This window comes from Oncorhynchus kisutch, linkage group LG25, assembly GCF_002021735.2.
Source record: "Oncorhynchus kisutch isolate 150728-3 linkage group LG25, Okis_V2, whole genome shotgun sequence".
NCBI classification, from domain to species: domain Eukaryota; kingdom Metazoa; phylum Chordata; class Actinopteri; order Salmoniformes; family Salmonidae; genus Oncorhynchus; species Oncorhynchus kisutch.
Window position 1 is genome coordinate 6,117,365 of NC_034198.2, and position 27,815 is coordinate 6,145,179.

The 27,815-nt window shown below is 42.5% G+C and overlaps 1 protein-coding gene across 6 annotated transcripts; it reads right to left on the minus strand.

The window, feature by feature from the left end:
- Window positions 1-841: 841 nt before the first annotated feature.
- Window positions 842-27,785, minus strand: LOC109870273 (SUMO-conjugating enzyme UBC9-B-like). Of its 6 annotated transcripts, none has more exons than XM_031804525.1 (8): window positions 27,631-27,768; window positions 23,705-23,757; window positions 11,936-12,014; window positions 6,747-6,830; window positions 6,363-6,435; window positions 6,105-6,214; window positions 5,933-6,012; window positions 842-5,644 (listed from the first exon to the last, which is right to left on the minus strand). In XM_031804525.1, the coding sequence occupies exons 3-8, from the start codon at window positions 11,999-12,001 to the stop codon at window positions 5,581-5,583; spliced, it is 477 nt and encodes a 158-aa protein (XP_031660385.1). In that variant the 5' UTR covers window positions 12,002-12,014; window positions 23,705-23,757; window positions 27,631-27,768; the 3' UTR covers window positions 842-5,580. The 6 variants fall into 6 exon arrangements, with proteins under 6 accessions (XP_031660385.1, XP_031660386.1, XP_031660383.1 ...); XM_031804526.1 differs by having other exon boundaries at window positions 4,545-5,644; window positions 23,705-23,754; XM_031804523.1 differs by having other exon boundaries at window positions 4,545-5,644; window positions 23,705-23,883.
- Window positions 27,786-27,815: the final 30 nt, after the last annotated feature.

Consider the following 27,815-nt stretch of genomic DNA (forward strand, 5'->3'; position numbering starts at 1 on the left):
TGGAGTCGGGGCTATACGCCATTGAAGCGATTCTTTAGGGCCTTCAAATCACTGCGCCGCACACAAGTTCTTCCATTGCATATCCTGGCAGGGTTGTACCACTCAGGGCCTGCTCAATTTGACAGAGCGCTAGCCTTATCTTAAGCCATTCTCTCATACGCATACGATAAAGGGGTTTGGGTCCGCTGTCTGTAAATATCTTAACAGTAGAATCCTCAGGTTGGAATATGTCAGACATATGTCCTTCACTCGTATCCAAAACTCCTTTAAAACATTCAGGGGCCTCACCCAAAACGTCCTCGATGCTTTTATCATTGGGTTCGTGACAAGAGACGCATAGCACCCCGAGAATTGGCCTAGGAGACATCATTTTCTGTTTAACGTTTTGGGTTTTATTTAAAAAATCTTGTCTAGTGTTCTGGGCTTTATTTATAATGCGTCTCCCCCCTGGACATTCCTGCTTCATAGACAACAACCCTAAGGGCAATAAAATAAAAGAATAGGGTGGGTGTGGAAATGTTCAAACACCCCCCCCCCCCCCCCCCAGTTCAACCAGGTCCCTACACATCAATCATCATGACAACTTCAAAGGAATAGATGCAATATAGATATAAAATAACACACCCTCTAACACGTGACAACAGGAACAGGATATCCTGGCCGGGTGCCCATATTTGGGCATGAACGCGTCATCCGGACATAGGGTCATAAATCAGACGTTTGACCCGCGCCATCTACTTTATTCTCTCTATTGTAATTACAGCAAAAATAATGAGTAATTACAATACTTTGTACACAGTAATTACAGCAATCATTACAAAGTAACAAGGGCACTGTAAAGTAAAGTGTAACAGGAAGCTTTTATTTTTGAGGACATCAGTTCCATGCCGGATCTTTGACACCAAAGTGTCTTTCTCTCCCCAGTCAAACCCAATAAACCATTCAATCTCACCGTCACCAGGATGTCAAGTCAATACGACAAATATTTACCTAACAATCTTCTGATTGACAACTTGAAGTACCAACTTGTACTACATAAGTGGCCACCAAGGCAAGGTAAGACACTCAAATCCTGCTAAAAATGTTTTAAAAATAAAGCTAGTGAATAAATCTATTTCCTCAAATATTTTTCCTCCAGTTTGCCGAGGCTCGCCACTCAACATCTCAGTGAACAATGAACATTTTGAGCAAGACACAGTAAAAGTGAGGTCCATCCCCAACAAACATCCCTTTCAAGGCCAGTGGAGTGAATGGGCATCAGAGGTTGATGGGAGGACTGAAGCCATACAACAAGGTATGGTTTGGTCAAGACATTTGGAACTTTACCAGAAACATTTGAGCCCAATGTTCCTTGTCCCCCTCAGTTGCAGAATTTCCAATGAACACAACATTTTGTGCCAGTTCCAGCGCTGCTAATTCTGTGCTTACATTCCAATTGTAAGGTTAGTTTGGATGACCTTATCTTTAATGACAACATCTACTGTGTGAGGTAGAAGAGATCATGTCATTCTTGGACTGTGGAAAATTAAGGTTACCTAATATAATCACAGTTCTTTGATAACATGAAAGGTCTCTCACTTTTGGGTAACGTCCCATTAGGGGCAGAGTCTAGGAAGATCCAATCACACAACGTCTGTCGTAGACAGACAGGAGCAACGGCCAATAGTGGACCTATCCACTTCCCATATAAGGGGAAGTTGTCCTCTCCCATCTTCACTTCTAAGTACATCTTCCTTACGCACACCTTGAAGGGTAACACGGTGAGATCTGACTCATAAGGTCATAGAACCGGGGCTACATTAGGTAGCTTTAAGTTCTATTTCAATTACCTGTTCGGTCTCTCACTTTGGGGAAATAGACAAGTCCCGTACCGCTTGTATACTATCCGAAGCCAAGTCTAGACCAATGACTGTATATACAGTTGAAGTCGGAAGTTTACATACACTTAGGTTGGAGTCATTAAAACTCGTTTTTCAACTACTCCACAAATTTCTTGTTAACAAACTATAGTTAGTGGCAAGTCGGTTAGGACATCTACTTTGTGCATAACACAAGTAATTTTTCCAACAATTGTTTACAGAAGGATTATTTCACTTAATTCACTGTATCACAATTCCAGTGGGTCAGAAGTGTACATACACTAAGTTGACTGTGCCTTTAAACAGCGTGGAAAATTCCAGAAAATTCCATTTTAAAAGGTTCAGAGGCTAATTGACATCATTTGAGTCAAGTCATTTGAGTTGTGGATGTATTTCAAGGCCTACCTTCAAACTCAGTGACTCTTTGCTTGACATCATGGAAAAATCAAAAGAAATTAGGCAAGAACTTAGATTTTTTTTTTGTAGACCTCCACAATTCAGGTTGGGAGCAATTTCCAAATGCCTGAAGGTACCATGTTCATCTGTACAAACAATAGAACGCAAGTATAAACACCATGGGTCCACGCAGCCGTCATACCGCTCAGGAAGGAGACGTGTTCTGTCCCCTAGTGATGAACGTACTCTGGTGCGAAAAGTGCAACTCAATCCCAGAACAACCGCAAAGGACCTTGTGAAGATGCTGGTGGAAACAGGTACAAAAGTATCTCTATCCACAGTAAAACGAGTCCTATATCGACATAACCTGAAGGGCCACTCAGCAAGGAAGAAGCCATTGCTCCAAAACCTCCATAAAAAAGCCAGACTACGGTTTGCAACTGCACATGGGGACAAAGCTAGTACTTTTGGTCTGATGAAACAAAAATAGAACTGTTTGGCCACAATGACCATCGTTATGTTTGGAGGAAAAAGGGGGAGGCTTGCAAGCCGAAGAACACTATTCCAACCGTGAAGCACGGGGGTGGCAGCATCATGTTGTGGGGGTGCTTTGCTGAAGGAGGGACTGGTGCACTTCACAAAATAGATGGCATCATGGGGGGGTTAAATTCTGTGGATATATTGAAGCAACATCAAGACATCAGTCAGGAAGCTAAGGCTTGGTCGCAAATGGGTCTTCCAAATGGACAATGACCCCCAAGCATACTTCCAAAGTTGCAAAATGGCTTACGGCCAATAAAGTCAAGCTATTGGAGTGGCCATCACAATGCCCTGACCTCAATCCCATAGAACATTTGTAGGCAAAACTGAAAAAGCGTGTGTGAGCAAGGAGGCCTGCAAACCTGACTCAGTTACTCCAGCTCTGTCAGGAGGAATGGGCCACAATTCACCCAACTTATTGTGGGAAGCTTGTGGAAGGCTACCCAAAATGTTTGACCCAAGTTAAACAATTTAAAGGTAAACTTCTGACCCACTGGGAATGTGGTGTAAGAAATAAAAGCTGAAAAATCAATCATTCTCTCAACTATTATTCTGACATTTCATTCTTAAAATAAAGTAGTGATCCTAACTGACAGGGAATTTGTACTAGGATTAAATGTCAGGAATTGTGAAAAACTGAGTTCAAATGTATTTAGCTAAGGTGTATGTAAACTTCCGACTTCAACTGTACATACACACAGAGATTATTTATAAAGCCAGGCACAGTTAATAGTTAGGCTATTGATTATAGACCTAATAAAGTTGGTTTCCCCTCTCCTCACTTTTCTTAAGACAATTAAGGTAAGGGCCGTTTGTCATCTTGTTCTCAACACCAATTTGCTGGTTAACTTTGCTATTAGGTACATAGCAACATTGGCTAGGAAAAGGTGCCAATTCAACAGCGCACTGATGTGTTTCAGAACCGCCAACAGCGACCACTACCCAACGTGTCGGCGGTTCTGAAACACACCAGTGCGCTGTTGAACTCGCACCTTTTCCTAGCCAATGTTGCTATGTGCATAATAGCAAAGTTAACCAGAAAATTGGTGTTGAGAACAAGATGACAAACGGCCCTTACCTTAATTGTCTTAAGGAACATTCTGCACACAGAGTCCCTGACCACCTCCTGAAGTTGTCAGCCAGATCTGAACACAATCCAACCACAATGCAACTTGTGTGTCTAGACCGGTCGTTTCAATGCGATCTTCAGTTTGTTAGCAGAAGTCGCACGTGACATGGTAGACATTTAAAATGTAGGTTTATTTTCATGACGTGTCTGCAATTTCATGATCAGAATACAAAAGCTGCATGAACTGTCAAGTCTAGACACTGCCTCAGACACACTTTCCGGTGGGCCATCTGTGAGCCAGGAGCAGTGCCCCAAGAAATGAGGCATAAGAAATTCCCAGGACAAGTGCATCAGATGCTGGGTTAGACAGGTCGTCTTTGGGGCCATCCTGGATCATGTGTACAGTGCAGTTGGAAAGTATTCAGACCTTGACTTTTTCCACACTTGTTACGTTACAGCCGTATTCTAAAAAGTATTAAATAAAACAATTTCCTCAATTGACACATAACACCCCAAAATGACAAAGTGAAAACTGATTTAGAATTTTTGTCCCCTAGAATGTATAGGCATATTGTGCCCGACTTCCATTCTAACATATGAGGCTGGAAAACGTATTGTAAATAATCCGCATTTGCGCTTCATCTACAGAAAAAGTGATTAATTCTTACTTTTTTAGTAAATAAGGGGCAAATATCCTTTATTATGACCATTGTTTTTCTTCTTCACTCTCAAAAGATGGAACTCAAATGTCTTGCCAGTTGATAAAGCGAGCGGTCTTACTCTGTATCATGATGTGCAAACAAACATGTTTTAATATAGTATGTGTACAAAATATGGTATATAGAAAATGTCTTAAATAGAGTTTCATGGGGGGCAGGGGTGTGTCAGCTATAGATATTATAACATTTCTATGCCAACATTTGTTAACCATTAGTTTTACTGCTCGAGACAGTAACAATGGCTTTATAGAAACAGTTTATTTACTCTAACACATACATGAACAAAGCACCATATAAACATAAAGACTGATACAGACGTAAGCCTACCTGCCTTGCGAGTCAATGTGGCCATTTTCTTTTTTCATAGCAAACACTCCAAATAACAAAAAGACAGCAGACTTTCTTATATTACAGCATGCTGAATAGAAAACCTGCATAAGAGAATCAGACAGAGCAAACTAGAGACAAATGTGAGATGACAGTATAAAAGTGCCATTCATTATACAGCAGTTGAAATACTGACAATTAAGTAATTAGCACATTTTACGTAATTAAAATCATGGAAATATGAGAGGGGAGGGGTTTAAGGAATAGACCATCTTTGAGAGTAAAAACAACCCAAAAAAACCTAAAGACAACTAAGACGTTCTCTTCCTCTAAAGAGGATGAAGATCGGATTATTTTTGAGTCGATGGTGAAACCGGTACTTTGCTGTGTCCCTCGCACCATAAGACAAGTAAATCAGCTAAAAGGAAGCGGCCGGGGTGCTACGGCACCCATTTCCTCCTTGCACCCGCCACACACCAGCCCAGCAGTTTAACAAAAAGGGGGAGGGGGGTTGGTCAGAGTAGAAGATGGCACAGAATGCCTGTCAAGAGTTTTAAATAGAAGTCCTTATAAGCGAGTCCCGATGTGAGAGGGGCACATTCATAGAGAAATAGGGGCGGTGATCCACGTTTGATCCATTCCTTCTGCCGAAGCCGAACTATCTTCACCCTTATGAAGGGGAGAATTTTTTGGCCTGTGCTCGAACTCTTTTTTCATATTCTACTCTGTTTTGGCTGGGAAAAAAAGAGGGGTTTAGTAAAACAACTGAATGATCGAAATATAGTGTTACATCCACCATATCCCTATCAAAAAACAAGACTGCAAACTGGAAGAAATTCCCTCGATTTTACTGCTGTGCTTTAATTAATTGTTACTTTTATTTCTTATTATTTGTTGGGGTATTTAAAAAAAAAACTACATTGTTGGTTAAGGCTTGTAACTAAGCATTTCACTGGAAGGTCTACCTGTTGTATTCGGCACATGTGACAAATAAAATTAGATTTGATACTAGCAGGACTCACCAGTAAATTGTGTATGCCTCTGCTTGGGCTGGATCCTGGATATTGGGCTCATTTAAGAGTTCCTGTATTCCTAATAGGATCTGTAAGATATGACAATACATAAGAATCACGTTAGTTGGACTTACAAACTATGGGCACCAAATGGCTAAGTCAATCACCAGGATATCCTAACCTGCTTGATGGTGATGGCTGGTCGCCAGTCCTTGTCTTCCTCTAGAATGGATAGGCATACTGTGCCTGACGGATATACGTTAGGATGGAAGAGTGGAGGCTCAAATTTACCTAAAAAATAGAAAAACAAGAGGGAATCATTATGGGGAAAATAGGTGATGAGATAAGTTCTAAGTCCTGTTCCAACACATCCTTCCTACCTTTGTGATCACCAATTTCACCTGAAATTCCGAGGGGGAGAGAAAAAAAACGAACGTACACTTTGGGGGCGAGGAAGGATAGTCATCCTTGAACAGCATCCGCAGTTTGAACAAGCCTCCTTCCCATGGGGTCTGGGGATGAGTCATAAGCGTTTAAAATGTTTATTTATTTAACTAGGCAAGTCAGTTAAGAATAAATTCTTATTTAATAATGGATCACAAACGCTTGCGAACTATGTGAGGGTCAAGGATGAGCCATGACCCATCCTAGCAATCGTTGGTTTCATACAAGATATCCACTTTTCAGTGTTGGGTGTATGAAACTACTACATATGCAGGTGCAAAACATTTCCTCTCAATGATCTACTACCAACTATGCACATACGGAGTGCTATAAACAATGACTATTTTTACTGCATGTGTAGAGAATTGGCTGTACCTACCCCCTTCTTCCCAGGAATAGCACATTCCCAGTTCATCAAGTTCATCGTTCCATCTGGGTTTTTCGTCGGCACAGCCACAAAGCCCTGAGAAAGAGGTGCATCAATCAGTAAAATCCTGAAACATGGAGGTGACGGCAAAGGATAAATGCCACAACAAGGGGCCTCAGGATCACATCACAGTATCTCTGTGCATTCAAAAGTTCATCAATAAGATGCAATTGTGTTCGTTGTCTGTAGCTTATGCCTGCCCATACCATAACTCCACCACGGGGCACTCTGTTTACAACATTGACGTCAGCAAACTGCTGACCCACACGACACCGGTTGGACATAGGGCTGTTTTACCCGCCACACCGGCGGTCAGGAGTCATGACCGCAGTCAAATTCCACGTGAACATTTAGTCATGTTAACCCTTTGGCCACAAAAGGCATGGATTTTTTTTAGGGGGCATTACGGCCACACAAGGGGGATGTCGCCGGGAAATTAGAGGCCTGGTGAGAATATTATCAACTGCTGGTCAAAATGTGAATGAGAGACTGATGAAGTGTGTACAGCCTGCACAAGAAACAAAGCAGAGCTCAGGTCTTTCATGCAACTTTTTTCAAATCATTAGTCGCATCATGCAGCCTTAAAATTGATTTTATTATAAAAAAAAAAAAATGTAATCTAAAAATAGGGCCTCCCGGGTGGCACAGCAGTCTAAGGCACTGCATTCCTCAGTACGAAATCCTCATCGACCCACTGTACTGTCAGACTCAGCATGCTCATGGGGCTGACGTCGCTGGTCCAAATGTCAGTCGTGAAGCTAATAGCAGTGACGCCCATAGCAAGTAGCTCATGGATGTGCATTTCAACAATACTGTGTAACTCCGGTAGGGCAACATCTGAAAAATAGCGCCTACTTGGTAGTGTGTACTAGTGCTTGACCAGTCGGCGAAAGCCAACATCATCCACGACAGAGAACGATTGATTGTGAAGGGCAATGAATTCCAATACCTTGGCATTAATGGATTTCGCATTTGAGTTGTCTTACTCTTTCAAATGACTGCTCGACTTAAACTTGTTTAGTTGGAAGTGCGCGTAGTGTTTTTCTGCTTTTGTTCTGTGTAGTGCTATATTTTTCATGGCATCATCTGGAAACGTTATATTGGTTTGCACGTCAGCTTTGACATCGGTTTTGAACATTGGAGTTAAACTAGACATTGGGCCGATGCTGATGTTGGCATTTTTAGCTAATATCGGCCAATTACGATATGATCACCGATATATTGTGAATCCCTATATCCTTCTTCTAAAATTTATTAAATAGCCCCTCCTCCAAATCTACACACAAAATACCCCATGACAATGTTTTTTTTTTAGCAAAATATTAATAGAACTGAAATATCACATTTACATAAGTATTCAGACAATTTACTCAGTAAGTTGTTGAAGCACCTTTGGCAGCAATAACAGCCTCAAGTCTTCTTGGGTATGACGCTACAAGCTTGGCACACCTCTATTTGGGGAGTTTCCCCCATTCTTTTCTGCAGATCCTCTCAAGCTCTGTCAGGTTGGATGTCGCTGCACAGCTATTTTCAGGTCTCTCCAGAGATGTTTGATCGGGTTCAAGTTCAGGCTCTGGTTGGGCCACTCAAGGACATTCAGAGACTTGTTCCGAAGCCATTCCTGCTTTGTCTCGGCTGTGTGCGTAGGATCGTTGTCCTGTTGGAAGGTGAACCTTCGCTCAAGTCTGGTCCTGAGCACTCTGGAGCAGTTTTTCATCACGGATCTCTGTACTTCGCTCCGTTCATCTTTCCCTCGATCCTGACTAGTGTCCCAGTCCCTGCTGCAGAAAAACATCCCCACAGCATAATGCTCCCACCACCACGCTTCACCATAGGGATGGTGCCAGGTTTCCTCCAGATGTGGTGCTTGGTCTTCAGGCCAAAGAGTTCTAGCTTGGTTTCATCAGACCAGAGAATCTTGTTTCAACTGGTCTGAGAGTCTTTTGGCAAACTCCAAGCGTGCTGTCATGTGAGGAGTGGCTTCTGTCTGGCCACTCTACCATAAAGGGGCGGCAGGGTAGCCTAGTGGTTAGAGTGTTGGACGAGTAACCGGAAGGTTGCAAGTTCAAACCCCCGAGCTGACAAGGTACAAATCTGTTGTTCTGCCCCTGAACATGCAGTTAACCCACTGTTCCTAGGCCGTCATTGAAAATATGAATTTGTTCTTAACTGACTTGCCTAGTAAAATAAAGGTAAAAAAAAAAAAAAGGCCTGATTGGTAGAGTGCTGAGAGTTGGTTGTCTTTCTGGAAGGTTCTCCCATTTCCAGAGAGGAACTCTAGAGCTATTTCAGAGTGACCATTGGGTTCTTGGTCACATCCTTGACCAAGGCCCTTCTCCCCCGATTGCTCAGTTTGGCCGGGGCGGCCAGCTCTAGGAAGAGTCTTGGTGGTTCCAAAAGTATTTAATTTAAGAATGATGGAGGCCACTGTGTTCTTGGGGACCTTCAATGCTGTAGAAATGTTTTGGTACTCTTCCCCAGATCTGTGCCTAAACACAATCCTGTCTCGGAGCTCTATGGATAATTAATTCAACCTCATGGCTTGGTTTTTGCTGACATGCACTGTCAACTGTGGGACCTTATCTAGAAAGATGTGTGCCTTTCCAAATCATGTCCAATCAACTTCATTTCCCACAGGTGGACAATCAAGCTGTAGAAACATTGAGGATGATCAATGGAAACAGGATGGACCTGAGCTCAATTTAGAGTTTCATAGCAAAGGGTCTGAATACTTATGTAAATAAGGATTTTCAGCTTTTAATTTTTAATACGTTTGCACAAATAAAAAATAATAAACTGTTTTTTTCACTTTGTCATCGTGGGGTATTGTGTGTAGATTGAGGATTTTTTTATTTATTTAATCAATTTTAGAATAAGGCTGTAATGTGGAAAAAGTCACGGTGTCTGAATACTTTCGAATGCACTGTTTCTGTACGCATGTATGTATGTACGTACGTACAGTGGGGAGAACAAGTATTTGATACACTGCCAATTTAGCAGGTTTTCCTACTTACAAAGCATGTAGAGGTCTGTAATTTTTATCATAGGTACACTTCAACTGTGAGAGACAGAATCTAAAACAAAAATCAAGAAAATCACATTGTATGATTTTTAACTAATTCATTTGTATTTTATTGCATGACATAAGTATTTGATCACCTACCAACCAGTAAGAATTCCGGCTCTCACAGACCTGTTAGTTTTTCTTTAAGAAGCCCTCCTGTTCTACACTCGTTACCTGTATAAAAGACACCTGTCCACACACTCAATCAAACAGACTCCAACAATGGCCAAGACCAGAGAGCTGTGTAAGGACATCAGGGATAAAATTGTAGACCTGCACAAGGCTGGGATGGGCTACAGGACAATAGGCAAGCAGCTTGGTGAGAAGGCAACAACTGTTATTAGAAAATGGAAGAAGTTCAAGATGACGGTCAATCACCCTCGGTCTGGGGCTCCATGCAAGATCTCACCTCGTGGGGCATCAATGATCATGAGGAAGGTGAGGGATCAGCCCAGAACTACACGGCAGGACCTGGTCAATGACCTGAAGAGAGCTGGGACCACAGTCTCAAAGAAAACCATTAGTAACACACTACGCCATCATGGATTAAAATCCTGCAGCGCACACAAGGTCCCCCTGCACAAGCCAGCGCATGTCCAGGCCCGTCTGAAGTTTGCCAATGACCATCTGGATGATCCAGAGGAGGAATGGGAGAAGGTCATGTGGTCTGATGAGACAAAAATCGAGCTTTTTGGTCTAAACTCCACTCGCCATGTTTGGAGGAAGAAGAAGGATGAGAACAACCCCAAGAACACCATCCCAACCGTGAAGCATGGAGGTGGAAACATCATTCTTTGGGGATGCTTTTCTGCAAAGGGGACAGGACGACTGCACCGTATTGAGGGGAGGATGGATGGGGCCATGTATCGCGAGATCGTGGCCAACAACCTCCTTCCCTCAGTAAGAGCATTGAAAATGGGCCGTGGCTGGGTCTTCCAGCATGACAACGACCCGAAACACAAAGCCAGGGCAACTAAGGAGTGGCTCCGTAAGAAGCATCTCAAGGTCCTGGAATGGCCTAGCCAGTCTCCAGACCTGAACCCAATAGAAAATCTTTGGAGGGAGCTGAAAGTCCCTATTGCCCAGCGACAGCCCTGAAATCTGAAGGATCTGGAGAAGGTCTGTATGGAGGAGTGGGCCAAAATCCCTGCTGCAGTGTGTGCAAACCTGGTCAAGAACTACAGGAAACTTATGGTTTCTGTACCAAATATTAAGTTCTGCTTTTCTGATGTATCAAATACTTATGTCATGCAATAAATGCAAAATGCAAAAAATAAATAAATAAATGTGATTTCAACTGTCTCTCACAGTTGAAGTGTACCTACGATAAAAATTACAGACCTCTACATGCTTTGTAAGTAGGAAAACCTGCAAAATCGGCAGTGTATCAAATACTTGTTCTCCCCACTGTATGCATGTCTGTATGCACGCACACAAGAGTGTACAAAAACATTAGGAACACCTGCTTTTTCCATGACATACTGACAAGGTGAAAGCTATGATCCCTAATTGATGTCACTTGCTAAATCCATTTCAAACACTTTAGATGAAGGGGCAAAGACAGGTTAAAGGGTTTTTAAGCCTTGAGACATGGGTTGTGTCTGTGTGCCATTCAGAGGGTGAATGGGCAAGACAACATATTTAAGTGCCTTTGAACGAGGTATGGTAGTAGGTGCCAGGCGCACCGGTTTGTGTCAAGAACTGCAATGGGCTGGGTTTTTCCATGCTCAACAGTTTCTCGTGTGCATCAAAAATGGTCCAACACCCAAAGGACATCCAGCTAACTTGACAACTGTGGAAAGCATTGTCAACATGGGCAGCATCCCTGTGGAATGGCTGACACCTTGCAGATTCCAGTCCTGACAAATTCAAGCTGTTCTGAGGGCAAAGGGGGTGAAACTCAATATTAGGAAGGTGGTCTTAATGTTTTATACACTCACTGTATATATATTTTTTACTCAAACCACCCATGGACCAGATTGGACCCCCTTGGTGCTGGATGTGGGCTGTATGTTCGACACCCCTGGTCCAGAACTACACACTGAAAATGTGACGCTTGACTGGCATAAATACTCACGAAAGGGTGGTCTTTCCGCCACGCTTTCCGCTCCTGAGCAAGCCGGCTCAATGCAATGCCAGACATGACTGGTGGGCTCCTGAAACAGCAGAAGTAACAAACAAGTGTGCTTTCAAAGACATGTAAATACAAAAATCTAAGAAATTTGGTTAAATGTATCATTTTGTCAACCTACACAAAATACTCCAATGCCAAAGTGCAACCTGCATGCACAGTGCATTCTTCCATCACATGTGCAGTGCATTCTTCCATCACATGTGCAGTGCATTCTTCCATCACATGTGCAGTGCACTCTTCCATCACATGTGCAGCAGATTCTCAAGATCTTACACACTAATGAGATGATATTGAGCCCACACTACAACACTGTCTGAGCCAATACTGGGTGGGGTGAATATATTTTAAGACATACATCATTTTTGGTTAACTAGTAAATAGTAGCCTACAGCAAAGTGTGTTTAAATCGTTTCTAATTTGTTAACAATTTCTGCTAGTTAGTTTTTTCTACCATGTGGGTTTTAGCTTGCTTGAGCCTGCTAACTGAGTGTTAATTCACCTGTTTCCATACATGTTTCATTGTAAAACATGTATCTAATTGCTTAACTATTTATCGGTACATGGAATTGCATTTTATTTTTTTAAACACATTTTTCTCATCTTTACAGGAAAATGCCACAGCCACTATCTGATGTGTGGAGACATTTCACTGCAGCTAATGTAGAAGGAAAAGCTGTGTACATTTGCAAATACTGTGCCAAATCATATGTGAAGAAAGCAACAAAGATGCAGAATCATCTGGCATAAAGTTCCCTCAGCCCTCTCAACAAGCAACCTCTGACAAAAGTTCCTCTACTTCTATTCAAGGTGAAACAAATGTATCAGACACCTTATCGATAGCAACAGCTCACGGTCCTCCTGGAATCAGACACCTTATCGATAGCAACAGCTCACGGTCCTCCTGGAATCAGACACCTTATCGATAGCAACAGCTCACGGTCCTCCTGGAATCAGACACCTTATCGATAGCAAGAGCTCACGGTCCTCCTAGAATCAGACACCTTATCGATAGCAAGAGCTCACGGTCCTCCTGGAATCAGACACCTTATCGATAGCAACAGCTCACGGTCCTCCTGGAATCAGACACCTTATCGATAGCAACAGCTCACGGTCCTCCTAGAATCAGACACCTTATCGATAGCAACAGCTCACGGTCCTCCTGGAATCAGACACCTTATCGATAGCAACAGCTCACGGTCCCCCTGGAACCAGACACCTTATCGATAGCAACAGCTCACGGTCCTCCTGGAATCAGACACCTTATCGATAGCAACAGCTCACGGTCCTCCTGGAATCAGACTGGTTTTTTTTTACTCAATGGAGGAACGTAGTCAGAGAAATGCTGATGAATGTCTTGCTCGAGCTGTGTATGCAACTGGTGTAACTGTGATGCTCACAGGCAATGTGTACTGGAAGAGATTTCTGAATATTCTTCGCCCAGCATACACCTCTCCAACCAGATATCTACTAATTTGCTGGATGCAGAGTGCAAGTGAAGGTCAAGCAAATCATTGAGAAAGCAGACTGTATTGCAATCATCTCTGATGGGTGGTCAAATGTTCCTGGGCAAGGAATAATTAACTACATCATCTCCACCCCATAACCAGTATTCTACAAGAGCACAGACACAAGGGACATCAGACACACCCGTCTCTATATTGCAGATGAGCTGAAGGCAGTCAATGACCATGGACCACAGAAGGTATTTGTACTGGTGACAGACAATGCTGAAAACATGATGGCTGCTTGGACAATTGAATCTGCTCCAAGGACATCGTGGCACTGAAAACAATGGATACACTCTACAAGAGAGCCAAGGAAATGGTTCGGTATGTGAAGGGTCATTAAGTTATAGCAGCAATCTACCTCACCAAGCAAAGTGAGAAGAGCACCACATTGAAGCTGCCCAGCAACTGTGTTGTCGTCATGTTTGACAGTCTCCTGGAGGGGAAGGAGTCTCTCCAAGAAATGGCCATATCACAGTCTGCCGATATGGACAGCCCCATCAAGAGGATCCTCCTGGATGATGTATTTTGGGAGGGTGGTAAGCAGCCAGAAACCTATAGCAGTAGCCATTGCATGGATTGAGGGAGACAATGCCATCCTGTCTGATGTTCAAACTGCTTGCAGATACAAGAGGAGAAATCCATACTGCCCTGCCCACTTCACTGTGGCGCCAAACTGAGAAAACTGCAGTTCTGAAATACCTCAAAAAGCGTGACGACATCTGCCTGAAGCCCATACAGAGATCAACAGGGCCTTTGGTGTCATCACTATTGTGTCTCGCCACCTTGGCCTGGATGAAGGCAAGGTTCTTGGCAGTCTGGCAAAGTACACTTTCAAGCAAGGGCTTTGGGATGGAGATGCAATATGGCAGTCGTGCCAACATATCTCATCAGCCACCTGGCTGAAGGGACTTTGTGGATCTGAGGCTCTTTCTGCTGTTGCCTCCATCATCCTCCAAATCCCACCAACATCAGCCACCTCAGAGCACAACTGGTCCTTGTTTGAGAACACACCAGGCTGACCAATACAAGGGTTGAAAAATTGGTGGCCATCCAGGCAAATTTGAGGCTTTTTGAGCCTGACAATGAGCAATTAATCCTCAACAAGTTTGAAAAGTGACCGTGAAGATGAGGCCTCAGTCTGATGTTCAAGAGGTGGACATTGAGGAGGTCCAGGGAAAAGACATGGAAGCCTGAGAGGAAGACAACCAAAGCTTTAGTTTCTAGACTATCATTTCACAGATGTATGTTGAAAATGTTTTTCAGAGATGCGATGGATCATTGGGGATCATTCCTTTTTGTTGTTCAGTCAAATCATCCCATGTGAAGAGTCAACTCAATTCGTAGCTAAATTGAAGTATTTAATAATTTGCAATTATGTCTACTTATAATGATGTAAAATGTTTGGTTTATGTTACTGTCTCCATATGATATGGTAAATATATCCAATACAAGAAACATCTACATTTAAATGGTATTAATATGCATATATTTCCGTTAATTCCCATATACAGTTGAAGTCGGAAGTTTACATACACTTAGGTTGGAGTCATTAAAACTCGTTATTTCAACCACTCCACAAAATGTATTGTGAACAAACTATAGTTTTGGCAAGTCGGTTAGGACATCTACTTTGTGCATGACAAGTAATTGTTCCTAAAATTGGTTACAGACAGCTTGTTTCACTTAACTTCTTGGTGACTGGGGGGGCAGTATTGAGTTGCTTGGATGAATAAGGTGCCCAGAGTAAACTGCCTGCTACTCAGCCATAAAACTAGAATCTGCATATAATTAGTTGGATAGATTTGGATGGAAAAACACTCGGCAGTTTCTAAAACTGTTTGAATGATGTCTGTGAGTATAACAGAACTCATATGGCAGGCAAAACCCTGAGAAAAATCCAACAAGGAAGTGGGAAATCTGAGGTTTGTAGGTTTTCAACTCATAGCCTATCGAAGATACAGTGAGATACTGGTCATGTTGCAGTTCCTAAGGCTTCCACTAGATGTCAACAGTCTTTAGAACCTTGTTGGATGCTTCTACTGTGAAGGGGGGCCGAATGAGAGGGGATTGAGCCAGGTGTCTGGCAGATTGCCACGAGCTCGTGACGCAAAATCACAGCATGTTTTGGAACTACTGAACATAAAACGGCAATGTAAAATTTGATTTTTGGATATAAATATACACTTTATCGAACAAAACATACATGTATTGTGTAACATGAAGTCCTATGAGTGTCATCTGATGAAGATCAAAGGTTAGTGATTAATTTGATCTATTTCTGCTTTTTGCAACTCCCCTCTTTTGCTGGAAAAATGGCTGTGTTTTTCTGTGGTGGTTTCTCTGTTCACTTGGTGGTGACCTAATATAACCGTTTGTGGTGCTTTCGCTGTAAAGCCTTTTTGAAATCAGACACGGTGGTTGGATTTACAAGGAGGGTATCTTTAAAAATGGTGTAAAATACTTGTATGCTTGAGGAATTTTAATTATGAGATTTTTATTGTTTTGAATTTGGCACCCTGCCAGATTTGACGCTAGCGTCCCACTTGTACCAGAGAGGTTAATTTCATGTAGCCTAGGCCTACTGATTTGGGACTCATCATCCCACAACTGTCCCAGAGTGTTTGGAATAGGCTATTTCTTTTTCGACAAGCTGATCAATAGAATAGGTAGCCTAAACTATTCTACTAAAGTAGATTGACATAGGCTAGTGATTTTGTTGTTTGTTACTCGTGTTGTTGGCTGAGGAAAAGTAAATGGAAAGTAATTCTAAAAGTTCAAAGTAAGAAGGACCGCACATTGTTGCATCCTCAACTTGCATGTTCTGTTAATATGAATTACCATATCCTAAATGCGATCTCAGTCATTCCCCAAAGCATATGGATCCAGTAAATTAAATGTTGCCGGTCAAATGTCCTGCCCCACATTGTCCAAACAGAAACCCTGTTTTTTTCAGTTTTACGTTTCGGGGGGGTTTAATACATCATCCACAACATAATTATTAACTTGAGAGAGAGATATTCATTGTCTGATCTACCAATCACTGCCCATCTTTAAAGCTTTTGAAAAGCTCTGGTCTTTGTAATCGAATCTGTGCTTAATATTCAACACTTGACAGAGACCTTACGAAAGTATTCAGACCTCTCGGATTTATTCACATTTTAATGTGTTACAAAAGTTAGATTAAAATGGGTTTAATTTCCATTTTCCCAACAATCTACATAAAATACTAAAATGTTAAAGTAATACACCTTTCAGCCTAAATGCAAAGCCTTAGTGTTGTTGGATTTGACCCAACCAGGAGTAACTGCCTCCTTTTTAAGCATGGTGGTTACTGCATCAGGGTATGCTTCACAAAAGGCAAATACTGGGGAGTTTCAGGATAAAAATAAAATGGGATGAGCTACGCATAGACGAAAGCCTGCTTTACATCAGAGACTGGGAGAGGAAATGCACATTTCAGCAGAACAATATAACCTACAACACAAGGCCAAAATGTACATTGAGTTGCGTACCAAGAAGACAGTGAATGTTCCTGAGTAGCCAAGTTAAAGTAGACTTAAATCTGCTTGAAAATCTATGGCAAGACTTGAAAATTGGCATCTAGCAATGTACCCCAACAGAGCTTGAATAATTAAGAAAAAAAAGGCAAACATTGCACAATCCAGATGTGCAAAGCTCTTAGACTTACCCATAAGACTCGACTGTAATCGACACCAAAGCAGTTTCTAACATGCAATAGTATTCCGCTCCCTGAGTCAATACAACTATTAAAAAAAAAGTCAAATTTTACTTCCACTTTGCCAAAGTATTTTGTGTAGATTGTTGACCAAGAAATTACAATGACATTTATTGTAATCCCACAGGGACAGATGAAGGGTTAGTCATTCAAAAATCACATCAACCCATATAATTTCACAGAGTGAGTCCATCTATCGTAAGTGACTTCCGCTAAATACTCCTAAACTAATTTAGGCTTGCCTTAACAATGGGCGTGAATACTTATGAAACTATATTATAGTTTATCATCTTTTCACTTTGACATAATGGAGTAGTTTTGTCTAGATCAACGATAAATAAAATTACAACTCAGTTAAATATATTTTAATGCAACAAAATAAAAAGATCCCAAGAGAGTTGAATACCTACTGTGTGTGTGTGTGTTACACAGGGGCAAGAAAAAGTATGTGAACCCTTTGGAAATACCTGGGTTTCTGATAAATTGGTCATAAAATTTGATCTGATCTTCATCTAGGTCACAACAGACAGTCTGCTTAAACCAATAACATACAAATAAATGTTTTCATGTCTTTATTGAACACACCGTGTAAACATTCACAGTCCAGGGTGGGAAATGTAAACTCAGCAAAAAAAGAAACATCCTCACTGTCAACTGCATTTATTTTTGTATATATATTATATTATATTTGTATGAACCTAACAATATTCAACAACTGACAAGCTGAACAAGTTCCACAGACATGTGACTTACAGAAATTGAATAATGTGTCCCTGAACGGGGGGGGGGGGGGGGGGGGGGGTCAAAATCAAAAGTAGCAGTCAGTATCTGGTGTGGCCACCAGCTGCATTAAGTACTGCAGTGAATCTCCTCCTCATGGACTGCACCAGATTTGCCAGTTCTTGCTGTGAGATGTTACCCCACTCTTCCACCAAGGCACCTGCAAGTTCCCGGACATTTCTGGGGGGAATGGCCCGAGCCCTCACTCTCTGATCCAACAGGTCCCAGACGTGCTCAATGGGACTGAGATCCGGGCTCTTCGCTGGCCATGACAGAACACTGACGTTCTTGTCTTGGAGGAAATCACGCACAGAACGAGCAGTATGCTGGAGGGTATTGTCAGGATGAGCCCGCAGGAAGGGTACCACATGAGGGAGGAGGATGTCTTCCCTGTAACGCACAGCGTTGAGATTGCGTGCATTGACAACAAGCTCAGTCCGATGATGATGTGACACACCGCCCCAGACCATGACGGACCCTCCACCTCCAAATCGATCCCGCTCCAGAATACAGGCCTCGGTGTAACGCTCATTGTGAGACAAAACCGCGACTCGTCAGTGAAGAGCACTTTTTTCCAGTCCTGTCTGGTCCAGCGACGGTGGGTTTGTGCCCATAGGCGACGTTGTTGCTGGTGATGTCTAGTGAGGACCTGTTTTACAACAGGCCTACAAGCCCTCAGTTCAGCCTCTCAGCCTATTGCGGACAGTCTGAGCACTGATGGAGGGTTTGTGCATTCCTGGTGTAACTCGGGCAGTTGTTGTTGTTATCCTGCAACTGTCCCACAGGTGTGATGTTCGGATGTACCGATCCTGTGCAGGTGTTGTCACGTGGTCTGCCTCTGCGAGAACGATCAGCTGTCCGTCCTGTCTCCTTGTAGCGCTGTCTTAGGCGTCTCACAGTACGGATATTGAAATGTATTGCCCTGGTCACATCTGCAGTCCTCATGCCTCCTTGCAGCATGCCTAAGACACGTTCGCGCAGATGAGCAGGGACCCCGAGCATCTTCTTTTGGTGTTTTTCAGAGTCAGTAGAAAGGCCTCTTTAGTGTCCTAAGTTTTTTTTTTTTTATAACTGTGCCCATAATTGCCTACCGTCTGTAAGCTGTTAGTGTCTTAACAACAGTGCCACAGGTGCATGTTCATAAATTGTTTATGGTTCATTGAACAAGCATGGGAAACAGTGTTAAAACCCTTTACAATGAAGATATGTGAAGTTAGTTGGATTTTTACAAATGATCTTTGAAAGACAGGATCCTGAAAAAGGGACGTTTCTTTATATGCTGAATTTATGTGATCCCTTGGATTTAATAACTGGTTAACCTTCCCTTGGCAGCAATAACCTCAACCAAACATTTTCTTTAGTTGCGGATCAGACCTGCACAACAGTCAGGAGAAATTTTGGACCTTTCCTCTTCACAAAACTGTTTCAGTTCAGCAATATTCTTGGGATGTCTGGTGTGACCTGCTCTTGAGGTCATGCAACAGCATCTCAAATTGAGTTGAGGTCAGGACTTTGACTGGGCCACGCCAGAAGGCATATTTTTTTCTATTGAAGCTATTCGGTTGTTGATTTACTTCTGTCTTTTGGGTCATTGTCCTGCTGCATCACCCAACCGTTGAGCTTAATTTGGCGGACAGATAGCCTTACATTCTCCTGCAAAATGTCTTGATAAACTTGGGAATTCTTTTTTTCCAATGATGATTGCAAGCTGTCCTGGGCCTGAGGCAGCAAAGCAGCCCCAAACTATGATGCTCCCTCCACCATACTACCATAGAGTTGGGATGAGGTTTTGATGTTGGTGTGCTGCGCCTTTTTTCCCTCCACACGGTGTTGTGTGTTCCTTCCAAACAATTGAACTTTTGTTGCATCTGTCCACAGAATATTTTGCCAGTAGCGCTGTGGAACATCCAGATGCACTTTTGCAAACTTCAGATGTGCAGCAATGGTTTTTTGGACAGCAATGGCTTCTTACGTGGTTTCCTTCATGAACACAGTTCTTGTTTAGTGTTTTACCTATTGTAGACTTGTCAACAGAGATGTTAGCATGTTCCAGAGCTTTCTGTAAGTCTTTAGCTGACACTAGGATTCTTCTTAACCTCATTGAGCATTCTGCGCTGTGCTCTTGCAGTCATCTTTGCAGGACAGCCACTCATAGGGAGTAGCAACAGTGCTGAACTTTCTCCATTTATAGACAATTTGTCTTACTAATGATGGCTTTTAGAGATACTTTTGTAACCCTTTCCAGCTTTATGCAAGTCAACAATTCTTAATCTTAGGTTTTCTGAGATCTCCTTTGTTTGAGGCATGGTTCACATCAGGTAATGTTTCTTGTGAATAGCAAACTCAAATGTTGTGAGTTTATGGGGCAAGGCAACTAACCAACATCTCCAATCTCGTCTCATTGATTGGACTTCATGTTGGCTGACTCCTGACTGCAATTAGCTTTCCGAAAAGCCATTAGCCTAGGGGTTGACATACTTTTCCCAACCTACACTGTGAATGTTTAAATTATGTATTCAATACAGACAGGGGGAAAAAAAAAATGTGTGAAATTAGTTTAAGCACACTATGTTTGTCTATTGTTGTGACTTAGATGACGATCTGATCAAATTTGATGACCAATTTATACAGAAATCCAGGTAATTCAAAAGGGTTCACCATACAGTGGCAAGAAAACGTATGCATGCATGCACGCACACTACCGGTCAAAAGTTTGGGGTCACTTAGAAATGTACTTGTTTTCTTTAGAAAAGCAGCAAAAAAAATGTCCATTAAAATATTAAATTGATCAGAAATACAGTGTAGACATTGTTAATGTTGTAAATGACTATTGTAGCTGGAAATGGATGATTTATGGAATACCTACGTAGGCATACAGAGGCCCATTATCAGTAACCATCACTCCTGTGTCCAATGGCACGTTGTGTTAGCTAATCCAAGTTAATAATTTAAAAAAGGCTAATTGATCAATAAAAAACCCTTTTGCAATTATGTTAGCACAGCTGAAAACTTGTCCTGATTAAAGAAGCAATAAAACTGTCCATCTTTAGACTAGTTCAGTATCTGGAGCATTTATGGGTTCGATTACAGACTCAAAATGGCAAGAAACAAAATAACTTTGTTCTGAAATTCATCTGTCTATTCTTGTTCTGAGAAATGAAGGCAATTCCATGCGATAAATTGCCAAGAAACTGAAGATCTCGTTCAACGCTGTGTACTACTTCCTTCACAGAACAGCGCAAACTGGCCCTAACCAAAATAGAAAGAGGAGTGGGAGGCCCCAGTGCACAACTGAACAAGAGGACAAGTACATTAGCGTGTCTAGTTTGAGAAACAGACGCCTCACAAGTCCTCAACTGGCAGCGTCATTAAAGAGTACCCGCAAAACTCCAGTCTCAACGTCAACAGTGAAGAGGCGACTCCGTGATGCTGGCCTTCTAGGCACAGTCTAGTGTCTGTGTTCTTTTGCCCATGTTAACCTTTTATTGGCTAGTCTGGAATATGGATTTTTCTTTGCAACTTTGCCTCTTCACTGTTGACGTTGAGACTGGTGTTTTGCGGGTAGTCTTTAATGAAGCTGCCAGTTGAGGATTTGTGAGGCATCTGTTTCTCAAACTAGACACCTCTTGCTCAGTTGTGCACCGGGGCCTCCCACTTTTTATATTCTGGTTAGGGCCAGTTTGAGCTGTTTTGTGAAGGGAGTTGTACGAGGTCTTTAGTACTTGGCATTTTCGCTTATGGAATAGCCTTCAGTACTCAAAACAAGAATAGACTGACGAGTTTCAGAAGAAAGTTCTATGTTTCTGGACATTTTTTGCCTGTAATCGAACCCACAATTGCTGATGCTCCAGATGCTCAACTAGTCTCAAGGCCAGTTTTATTGCTTCTTTAAAATCATCACAGCCATTTTTAGCTGTGCTAACATAATTGCAAAAGGGTTATCTAATGATCAATTAGCCTTTTTAAAATTATAAACTTGGATTAGCTAACACAATGTACCATTGGAACACAGGAGTGATGGTTGCTGATAATGAGCCTCTGTACGCCTATGTAGATATTCCATAAATCAGCCATTTCCAGCTACAAGTCATTTACAACATTAACAATGTCTATAATGTATTTCAGATAAATTTTATTGGACAAAAATGTTTGCTTTTCTTTCAAAAACAAGGACACTTCTAAGTGACCCCAAACTTTTGAACGATAGTGTACACACACAATGCCATCGGAAAGTATTCAGACCCCTTAACTTTTTCCACATTGATACATTACAGCCTTTTTCTAAAGTTTATTTAATTGCCCCCCCCCCCCCAATCTACACACAATGACAAAGCAAAAACTGGTTCAGAACTTCTGAAAATATTACCTTTACATAAGTATTCAGACCATTTACTCAGTACTTTGATGAAGCACCTTAAGCAGCGATTACAGCTTGGCAGAGTTCCTCCCATTCTTCTCTGCAGATCCTCTCAAGCTCTGTCAGGTTGGAAGGGGAGCGTTGCTTCACAGCTATTTTCAGGTCTCTCCAGAGATGTTCGATCGGGTTCAAGTCCGGGCTCTGGCTGGGCCACTCAAGGACATTCAGAGACTTGACCCGAAGCCACTCCTGCGTTGTCTTGGCTGTTTGCTTAAGGTCGTTGTCCTGTTGGAAGGTGAACCTTCACCCTAGTCTGGAGCAGGTTTTCATCAAAGAACTCTGTGTACTTCGCTCCTTCCATCTTTGCCTCGATTCTGACGAGTCTCCCAGTCCCTGCCGCTGAAAAACATCCCCACAGCATGATGCTACCACCATGCTTCACTGTAGGGATGATGCCAGGTTTCCTCCAGACATGACACTTGGCATTCAGGCCAAAGAGTTCAATCTTGGTTTCATCAGACAATCTTGTTTCTCATGGTCTGAGTCTGTAAGCGTCTTGACAAACTCCAAGTGTGACGTCATGTTCCTTGTACTGAGGAGTGGTTTCCGTCTGGCCACTCTACCATAAAGGCCAGATTGATGGAGTGCTGCAGAGGTGGTTGTCCTTCTGGAAGGTTCTCCCATCTCCACAGTTGAATTCTGGACCTTTCCCCAGATCGGTGCCTCTGACACAATCCTGTCTCGGAGCTCCAAGGACAATTCCTTCGACCTCACAGCTTGGTTTTTGCTCTGACATGCACTGTCAACTCTGGGACCTTATATAGACAGTTGTGTGCCTTTCCAAATCATGTCCAATCAATTTAATTTACCACAGCTGGACTCCAATGAAGTTGTAGAAACATCTCAATGGTGATTCATGGAAACAGGATGCACCCAAGCTCAAATTTTGAGTCTCATATCAAAGTGTCTGAATACTTATGTAAATAAGGCATCTTTTAATTTTTTTTATAAATGTCTAAAAACCTGTTTTCGCTTTGACATTATGGTGTATTGTGTGTAGATTGCTAAGGATTTTCTTTTTTTAATCCATTTTACAATAAAGGCTGTAATGTAACAAAATGTGGAAAAAGTGGTCTGAACATTTTTCGAAAGCACTTTATATAATTGAGCATAATGGCGCCGGAAGGGATAGCTGCCGTTTTACGGGCTCCTAACCAACTGTGCTATTTTGTGCGTTTTTGCATTGTTTAACTTATTTTGTACATAATGTTGCTGCTACTGTTTCTAATGACCGAAAAGAGCTCCTGGATATCAGATCAGCGATTACTCACCTTGAACTGGACGAAGATTTTTCTTTAATGAGTCTGACACGAAGGATATACTGCTTCTCCGAGACCAGGCCAAAATCCCCGTTGTTCGCGTGAAGAAAAGATGGAAATACAGGGGGCGGAGATCGGGGTGACTTGTTAGAATTCTTCGTCGAGTGGGTAACCCGCCTTTACCATCCGTTCTATTGGCCAACGTGCAATCACGGGGGAAAAAAATTGATGATGTCCGTTCAAGACTATCCTACCAAAGGAACATTAAAAACTGTAATATCTTATGTTTCACCGAGTCGTGGATGAACGACAACACAGACAATATACATTTGGCTGGGTTTTCCTTGCAACGGCAGGACAGAACAACCACGTCTGGTAAGACGAGGGGTGGGGGTGTGTCCATTTGTCAATAACAGCTGGTAAGCAATGTCTAATATTGCTCACCTGAGGTAGAGTACCTGATGATAAACTATAGACCACACTATCTATATTTTTCATACCGTCTATTTACCACCAAAAACTGCTGCTGGCACTAAGACCGCACTCAACGAGCAGCATAAGGCCATAAGCAGGCAAGAAAATGCTCATCTAGAAGCTGGGGACTTTAATGCAGGCAAATCCATTTGACAATCAGAGAAAAAAAGAAGAAAAAAACTCTAGACCACCTTTACTCCACACACAGAGACACATACAAATAATTATATCCTCCTGATTCCTGCTAACAAGCAAAACCTAAAGCAAGAAGTACCAGTGACTCGCTCAATAGGGAAGTGGTTAGATGACGCGGATGCTACAGGACTGTTTTGCTAGCACAGACTGGAATATGTACCGGGATTCATGCAATGGCATTGAGGGGTATACCACCTAAGTCATCGGCTTCATCAATAAGTGCATCGGCGACGTCGTCCCCACAGTGACCGTACGTACATATCCCAACCAGAAGCCATGGATTATAAGCAACATCCACAACGAGCTAAATGCTAGATCTGCAGCTTTCAAGGAGTGGGACACTAATCCGGACGCTTATAAGAAATCCAGCTATGCCCTCAGATGAACTATCAAACAAGCAAAGCATCAATACAGGACTAAGATTGAATCCTACTACACCAGCTCTGACACTGATGTGTACCTACGAGACGAGCTAAATGCCCTTCATGCTCACTTCGAGGCAAGCAACACTGACGCATGCATGAGAGCACCAGCTGTTCGGGACGACTGTGTGATCACGCTCTCCATATCCAATGTGAGTAAAACATTTGCAAGACCGCTGGGCCAGACGGATTACCAGGACATGAACTCAGAGCATGCGCGGACCAACTGGCAAGTGTATTCCCTGACATTTTAACCTCTCCCTGACCGAGTCTGTAACACCTACATGTTTCAAGCAGACCACCATAGTACCTGTGCCCGAGAAAGCAAAAAGGTAACCTGCCTAAATGACTACTGCCCCGTAGCACTCACGTCAGTAGCCATGAAGTGCTTTGAAAGGCTGGTCATGGCTCACATCAACACCATCATCCCGGAAACCCTAGGACCCACTCCAATTTGCATGGTATCCCAACAGATCCACCGATGACGCGGTTGAGAATTTGTCACCTATGTGAGAATGCTGTTCATTGCCTACAGCAGTGTTCAACACCATAGTGCTCACAAAGTTCATCACTAAGCTAAGGACCCTGGGACTAAACACCTCCTTCTGCAACTGGATCCTGGACTTCCTGACAGGCTTCCTCTAGGTGCTAAGGGTAGGCAACAACGCATCTTCCATGTTGATCCTGAACACGGGGGGCCCTCAGGGGTGCGTGCTTAGTCCCCTCCTGTACTCCCTGTTCAGCCACAACTGCGTGGACAAGCACGACTCCAACTACATTAAGTTTGCTGACGACACAATAGTGGATGCCTGATCACTGACAAGACAGCCTATAGGGAGGTCAGAGACCTGGCAGTGTGGTGCCAGGACAACAAACTCTCCTCTAACGTGAGCAAGACAACAGAGCTGATCGTGGACTACAGGAAAAGAAGGGCCGAATACGGCCCCATTCACAAGGCTGTAGTGGGGCGGGTTGAGAGTTTCACGTTCCTTGGTGTTCACATCACCAACGAACTATCATGGGCCAAACACACCAAGCCAGTCGTGAAGAAGGCACGACAACACCCTTCCACCCTTATGACACTGAAAAAGATTTGGCATGGGTGCCCAGATCCTCAAAGATCTACAGCTGCACCATCGAGAGCATCCTGATCAGTTGCGTCTCCGCCTGGTATGGCAACTGCTCGGCATCCCAGTGCATCAAATGGTCACTGGACTATTTGCATTCACCCGCCCCCCCTTTGTTTTTACACCGCTGCTACTCGCTGTTTATTATCTATGCATAGTCACTTTACTACATTCATGTACAAATGATCTTGACTAACCTGTACCGCCGCATATGGACTCGGTACCCGCTGTACATAGCGGCAAATATTTCCGTAACTCTTTTTCTTGAACTGCATTGTTGGTTAAGGGCTGTAAAAGTAAGCATTTCACAGTAACGTCTACACTTGTTGTATTACACGCATGTGACAAATATCATATTATTTGATCCTGTACACCGGGGTAAATACCTGGTTTACAAAGTCTAGCCTATATTAGTCAAAAGACAAAAACATGTATAAACAGTGGCCCTCAAAGACTAGAGTTTTACATTCATAGATAGCAACTTCTATTAATGATATCTACCATGTTGACTTCCCTAGAAATGTCCTGGTGTGTACTGTAGGTTATGTATTCAAAATTTTACACACTCTGCCTAGAGTGGGTAAAAACGCTCTGTCTTATGTTATAAAAAAATACATTTTACCAAGACAAATATGATTTTTCATGTTCTGAAACGTTCAGTGGTCTAACATATCAAGATTATATCCAAAAAGTGTTATTTCGTAACCTAATACATCCATAATAAGCGCCTAACTCTGTTGACGTATCGGTGCAGGTTTCTCATAACTTTTGATAATTTTACATTTTGTGGTCATTGTCTTCAAAAGTGGTTTTCGCGGATCGCAAAAAGCTAAATGATCATGACACGAGCTGAATTCAAATGTAAAGGCTTTGAAAATCAAAAGCTTGGTATAGACTCATTTCGACGTTGACATTTCAGAGATTTTTTGATAAAGTTTACAAAAAGAACAGGGATTTTGAATTAATATGAAAATCGTATATTAAAATATCGCAAACTCGATATCCCTCTAACCTCTATATTGCTTTATTCGAGAAGATGAGTTCAACAGGAAAATGAGCCAGTCAGGCAGGTAGCCAGCAGACTTAATTATTGCACAGAATCCAGCCAAATTGACGCGATTTTCCTGATAATTTGCCACTTTTGGGTTTGCCACTGATATTGTCATCGACTGAGCACACAGCAATCATCATAGCTAGCTCGCATCATAACATCGGGTTGTTAATCTGCGCCAGAAACTCCCAACATTTTTGCGCAAAATTCTGGTCTACTGTCTGCTCGTTAGCTGGTGGTAGCTATGTCTGCGACAATACAAATTACGTACGAAAGAAATTACTCATGGTGCAAATTCCAGGTCAGAAACTGGCCAACATGTTCGACTACCCCCTGGCCATATGTGGAGCGCGGTTGGCGAACGGAGTCTGCTTGAGCACTTGTCGTTGTTTTTTCGCATATTGTTGTGGCAACGAGACTCGTTCTTAACATCTGAAGCCCATAAATAGGTGATGCTATGTTTGTCCGCTTTCTTTAGTTTACAACAGAAACTCACAAATGTGCAATAATATCACCCATGACTGAGCAGGACAAAGGACCGAGGGCTTCCCAAACTGGCGCACATTTACGCATCAACCAACTAACGAAAATGGCGCAAACTCAGGCAGATTATATAACCTCGTATTACATAAATACATAATTGTAAGGACACGGGCGACATTCTCTTACCTTTCAATATGGCTATAATGACTCGTATTTTTTTAACTGGCTGAATTAGTCGTGTTTAAATCGGGATAAAGCCCGGTGAAGTTTCCCTCCTGAAAAAACACCCGTTCCTGCCCAAGCCAAATAACAGGACCAGTAACATAGGCAATCTCCAAACCGCCTGAAAATAATTCTAAATGAAGTGGGGG

Excerpts from the sequence above, each read along its gene's own strand:
- LOC109870273 (XM_031804525.1), bottom strand. The coding sequence starts at position 12,001 with ATGTCTGGCATTGCATTGAGCCGGCTTGCTCAGGAGCGGAAAGCGTGG. Across the intron at positions 6,831-11,935 it reads GGCGGAAAGACCACCCTTTC|GGCTTTGTGGCTGTGCCGAC; the intron begins GTGAGTATTTAT and ends CCTCTTTCTCAG. Across the intron at positions 5,645-5,932 it reads GAGGCATACACAATTTACTG|CCAAAACAGAGTAGAATATG; the intron begins GTGAGTCCTGCT and ends TTTTTTTCCCAG.